This window comes from Lissotriton helveticus, chromosome 2_2 (assembly GCF_964261635.1).
Source record: "Lissotriton helveticus chromosome 2_2, aLisHel1.1, whole genome shotgun sequence".
Classification (NCBI taxonomy): Eukaryota; Metazoa; Chordata; class Amphibia; order Caudata; family Salamandridae; genus Lissotriton; species Lissotriton helveticus.
The window spans coordinates 506,996,450-507,002,401 of NC_136060.1; the positions used below are offsets into that span (position 1 = coordinate 506,996,450).

At 58.0% G+C, this 5,952-nt stretch overlaps 1 protein-coding gene across 1 annotated transcript; it reads right to left on the bottom strand.

Annotated features, from left to right (window-relative positions):
* Positions 1-817: 817 nt before the first annotated feature.
* Positions 818-5,029, bottom strand: LOC144821578 (nanos homolog 1-like). The gene has a single exon (XM_078678781.1). The coding sequence runs from the start codon at positions 2,722-2,724 to the stop codon at positions 1,960-1,962; it is 765 nt and encodes a 254-aa protein (XP_078534907.1). The 5' UTR covers positions 2,725-5,029; the 3' UTR covers positions 818-1,959.
* Positions 5,030-5,952: the final 923 nt, after the last annotated feature.

The window sequence follows — 5,952 nt, forward strand, 5'->3', positions numbered from 1 at the left end:
CACCAACATATACACAGACACTTGCTCACACATACACGCAGGCGGGTGCACAAGCACACCCTAACACGCACAGACACATACACACACAACACACACGCCAGAAGCTCAACCATAGATCGACAAACACGCACACACACACACAAACATAGACACACACAGACACTGCCGAATGCACAAACACGCTCACATAGAAACATGCACACACAAACATATACACATATGTACCGACACACAAACACACCGGCGTAGGGTTAACCCGCCTCTCTGATGAAACCACTGCAAACCAGGAACACACATTCAGCGAAAGTGCACGGTCACAATCTCTGCACCGAGTGGGAGGAAACGAAGAAACACAGCAACAAAAACACCACAGAGACGCAGCTACACAACAGAGCCCGATGGAAATGAAAGCGGGTCCGGAGAGGGGAAAGAATAAAACACAGATGCAGAAATTGGTATTCCCTCACTATAAACCATTAGTGAACGATGGGGGGGGGGGGGGGGGGGGGGCACAGGGAGCACGATGACATCACCCCCAATGAAATGCAAATCACAGCTCCTAGGGCAGGTTTGGGGTTTTCAGCCACTCACACACACGAGCATCTCATGAACTTTTTTTCATTGTGAATAAAATATATTTAAAATACACATGATCAGAGCATGAACGCAGCTCTATTCAAAGCAAGCCTCCACCCCCTCCCCCCCCCTCCCAGGACAGACTTGCTCGATTTATTGCATGGTCTGAGCACATAAAATAAAGAGTTCTTTAGCAGGAACCCAACACCTGAGCAGTCTTCAAAGATGGGGAGACGGACACGGGCCCCTCTGCAGGTGAGTGGCCCGCGGGGCCCACCCAGCATGTCCCTCTGCTCCAGGCCCCGCACACACAGTCCGGAGTCAGGGCGGGGGGTCGAAGCATCTTCTGGGGGGCCCTGGGCAGACCCCTTGGCTGGCGGCCTGCTGATCCCGGTGGATATTGTCGGTTCTGCTGATTTAAGAGCAGGTTGGGTGGTGAAATCCCCTCCCACGCGGCTCGTGGACTCTTGAACGCCGTAGAAAGATCTGGAAGGTGTATTTTCTTTTTCTACGTACACATGGACATTTTTGTAGGTAGCCATATCACCAATTCCTTGGGTTTTTTACTTTTTTTCTTTTATACTGTTTTTGGAGCCGAAACGTAGAATCGAGCGCCACGATTGAGCGCAAATGCAGGCGCCTTGAGAGCCCTGCAGCGGCTTCAGTGAGGGTTCCAGATGTTGAGTCCGGACAGTTGTTTACGTTGTACAGGAGGATAAACTTAAGAGGGCATAAGTGCTTGTTTCATCTGACCTGGCACCGGGTGTGTGGGGCTGCTGCTGGTGTGCGGGGGCAGTCGGTGGAGGCACCCTCTCAGGAGCAGGGGGCGACGTTTGCTTCCTCCTGGGCAGTGGGAGGACGACGGGGCAAATCTCCGTCCTCCTGCCCAGGACCCCCGCCCCTCCAACCCCTTCCTCACTCCTCTGTTGTGGGGTGACTGCTTGATGTGGTGAGGCCGGGGGTAGAGGTGATGTTTCGAGGTGTCACGCAGGGTTGAGTCTTTGGGAAGGTCTGTGTGGGGCTGGGAGTGGCGAAGTGCCTTCAGATGCCGTCGCAGACGCCTTGAGGGGGGTGCCTGGCCCACCCTTGATGCCACCTCTTGAGGCGTGGCGGTGGACTGGCCTTCATCATTAAGACACCTTCTCTGAACAGTCTGTGGGCATCTCTAGTGTCACTCATTATGCGTGAGAATCACACATTTTTAAGTACTCCTCCATTCCATTCCTTCCTCATTGAGACCCAATGACTTCATCAAATCCCAAACTTGGCATGATTTTTTTCTGTTAAAAAAACGAATTTAGTCCACAGTGTGGAGTCTTCCAGCATCTGGGCCTTTGGAATCTCCGGCCCTTGGCGTTGCAAATGGCGGGGCCAGGTCAATATTTAAAATATTTTGACCCTCCTCTGGCCACCCAGGCTGCGGCCTCCCTTGAGTAGTCTGTGGTACTGCTGGTAGTGGGACTGCGGAAGCTGCTGCTGGGGTGAGGTCTGGTCCTTTGAAAGCGGGCAGTACTTGATGGTGTGGGCGCTGTCACCATTGGCGCTGCAGAGCGGGCAGGTGTAGGCCCGCAGGATGGGGCAGAGCACCCGCGCGCCATCTGGGGTCTTGAGCACGTGGGACCCATACACCTCCTCTGGGGCGCCGTTGTTGCGACAGAAGACACAGATCTTGGGCTCCGGCTTGAGCCGCCCACCCGCCAGGCCACCCGCTTTCCTAAGCAGGGTCCTACGCTCCGCGTAGAGCTCCAGGCCGCTGCCCGCAGGGCCGAAGGCTGGTGGGGAGAAGCTGCAGTGCTGGGGTTGCTGCTGGTCAGTAGCGATGAAGGGGCGGTGGCAGTGGGCGCCCATGGCGAAGCAGCGGTCAGCAGGAGACGCGTCCAGTTGGCAGCCGCAGTCCTCCCCGCCGCGGCCTAGTGCCAGGCCACAGGTGCAAGGACCCGCAGCGGGGTCCTCCAGGCCTAGGGTGGCCTTCAGCGACTCCGTGATGGCGTTGGGGCTGTGTGGAGGTAGCGGGCTGGCCGGGCCACTGCTCGCCACCGGACTTTTAGTGCTCACCAGAGTGGACAGTCCCAGGTAGTCGTTCCAGAAGTTGAAGGTGTAGTCATAGGAGCCGCCAGAGTCCAAAAAACTGGGGTTGAGGAAATCCATGTTGTTCCCCACAGCTAATGGGAGGGGAAGGAAGGGATGGGGTCTATCACCAGGGGTGTGGCAGCTAAAGGCACCTCCTCTCCCCCACAGTCCTCTGGCTAGGACCCAACTGCACTTCCACAGTCCCCCTTCTAGACTCTCCTGAGGCTCACCAGCTCATCTTCTAGGCCTCACTGCACCCCTGAAGTCCCTTCTCTAGTTCTACTCCTCCTCACTGCACCTGTGAAGTCCCTTCTCTAGTTCTACTCCTCCTGACTGCACCTGTGAAGTCCCTTCTCTATTTCTACTCCTCCTCACTGCACCTGTGAAGTCCCTTCTCTAGTTCTACTCCTCCTCACTGCACCTGTGAAGTCCCTTCTCTAGTTCTACTCCTCCTGACTGCTCTTGCAAAGTCCCTTCTCTAGCTCTACTCCTCCTGACTGCTCTTGCAAAGTCCCTTCTCTAGTTCTACTCCTCTTCAAAGTCCCTCCATTGTCCCTCCTCTAGCTCTACTCCTCCTGACTGCTCTTGCAAAGTCCCTTCTCTAGCTCTACTCCTCCTCACAGTCCCTCCATAGTCCCTCCTCTAGTTTTAGTTCTCCTCAATAGGCCTCGGTGTCTCTCCTCAAATTCTAATGCCCCTCCCTGAGCCTCCTCACTCCTCTCCCTTGTCCTGTCCTGGCCTCCTGCAGGGGCCACTCACTCTGGTGCACCCGCTAGAGGGCAGCACTAGGCGAATTTTAGGGAAAGAGCTCTTCTCTCTAAAGTCCACCAAACCCCAGCTCTTCCCCGCCACTCTGCTACCCCACACACCTCTGCGGGCTCCTTCAGTCCCTCTTTCCTTCCAGGGGTTAGCTGCCCTCCACAGACCTCCTCCAGGTGGGCCCCTTCAGTCCCTCTCTCCTTCCAGGGGTCTGCTGCCCTCCACAGACCTCCTGCAGGTGGGCCCCTTCAGTCCCTCTCTCCTTCCAGGAGTCTGCTGCCCTCCACACTGGGAGGCCTCCACACACCTCCTCCAGGTGGGCCCCTTCAGTCCCTCTCTCCTTCCAGGGGTCTGCTGCCCTCCACAGACCTCCTGCAGGTGGGCCCCTTCAGTTCCTCTCTCCTTGCAGGGGTCTGCTGCCCTCCACACTGGGATGCCTCCACACTCCTCCACCAGGGGGGCCCTTCAGTCCCTCTCTCCTTCCAGGGGTCTGCTGCCCTCCACACACCTCCTCCAGGTGGGCCCTTTCAGTTCCACTCTCCTTCCAGGGGTCTGCTGCCCTCCACACACCTCCTGCAGGTTGGGCTCCTTCAGTTCCTCTCTCCTTGCAGGGGTCTGCTGCCCTCCACACTGGGATGCCTCCACACTCCTCCACCAGGGGGGCCCTTCAGTACCTCTCTCCTTCCAGGGGTCTGCTGCCCTCCACACACCTCCTCCAGGTGGGCCCCTTCAGTCCCTCTCTCCTTTCAGGGGTCTGCTGCCCTCCACAGACCTCCTGCAGGTGGGCCCCTTCAGTTCCTCTCTCCTTGCAGGGGTCTGCTGCCCTCCACACTGGGATGCCTCCACACTCCTCCACCAGGGGGGCCCTTCAGTCCCTCTCTCCTTCCAGGGGTCTGCTGCCCTCCACACACCTCCTCCAGGTGGGCCCTTTCAGTTCCACTCTCCTTCCAGGGGTCTGCTGCCCTCCACACACCTCCTGCAGGTTGGGCTCCTTCAGTTCCTCTCTCCTTGCAGGGGTCTGCTGCCCTCCACACTGGGATGCCTCCACACTCCTCCACCAGGGGGGCCCTTCAGTACCTCTCTCCTTCCAGGGGTCTGCTGCCCTCCACACACCTCCTCCAGGTGGGCCCTTTCAGTTCCACTCTCCTTCCAGGGGTCTGCTGCCCTCCACACACCTCCTGCAGGTTGGGCTCCTTCAGTTCCTCTCTCCTTCCAGGGGTCTGCTGCCCTCCACACTGGGATGCCTCCACACTCCTCTTCCAGGTGGGGCCCTTTAGTTCCTCTCTCCTTCCAGGGGTCTGCTGCCCTCCACAGACCTCCTCCAGGTGGGCCCCTTCAGTTCCTCTCTCCCTGGAGGGGTCTGCTGCCCTCCACACACCTCCTCCAGGGGGGACCCTTCAGTTCCTCTCTCCTTGCAGGGGTCTGCTGCCCTCCACACTGGGATGCCTCCACACACCTCCTCCTGCAGCTGGGCCCCTTCAGTCCCTCTCTCCTTCCAGGGGTCTGCTGCCCTCCACACTGGGATGTGCCAGGCACTCCTCCTTCACACAGTCCTCTCCTTCCCTCCACACTCCAGGCCGGCTCCCGGCGGCTTCCCTCTGCGCCCTGTATGACCCTCAGCCGCCGCTGGACAGACCCTCTCTGCTGCCCTGGAGGGGGTGTCCACGGATCTGTTTTCAGGGAAGGGGGTGTGGCTCCCTTTCGAGCCCGCTTCACTCACGGAGGGTCCGTCTCTGCCAGCATCTCTGCAGGGCGGGTGCAAACCCTGGCATGGACTCTGGAGCGCTCGTGGCTGTGGATTCATCAGAGCCGACCCGTGGCTCTCGGTGCCAGCCTCCTCCACAAAGACCCTGGAAGGCGCTCAGCATCTGTGTCTCCGCTTTTGTACAGCAGGAACAAAGCTCTCTGGCATCAGAGGGTTGAGTGTGTACAGAGAGATGAGAGGCATGGACGGTGCCAGGGAAGAGGAGGCAGGGGAGGGAGAGGCCTTAGAAGCTCACACACACGCGCACACGTATGCACGCAAGCGCACACATACATGCATACACACACAAATACACAAGCACATGCAAGTGCACACATACATGCAGACACATACATACAAACACACATGTACACACATACATACACACCACGCATGTATATATATATATTCACTGAAAAAACCATAGGTTTCAGGGACGTTATCAATCAATCAATCAATCATGCCATTTGTATAGCGCACTACTCACCCGGGAGGGTCTCAAGGCGCTTGGGGGGAGGGGTATGCTACTGCTCGAACAGCCAGGTCTTGAGTTGTTTCCTGAAGGCGAGATGGTCCTGGGTCAGCCGAAGGTGGATGGGGAGGGAGTTCCAAGTCTTGGCAGCCAGGTAAGAGAAGGGTCTTCCTCCAGCGGTGGCTCTTCGGATGCGTGGTACGGCTGCGAGGGCGAGGCTGGTGGACCGTAGCTGGCGGGTGGGCGTGTAGAAGGTCAGGCGGTCGTTGAGGTACTTGGGGCACAGGTCGTGGAGAGACTTGTGTGCGTGGGTGAGGAGCCGGAACGTGAT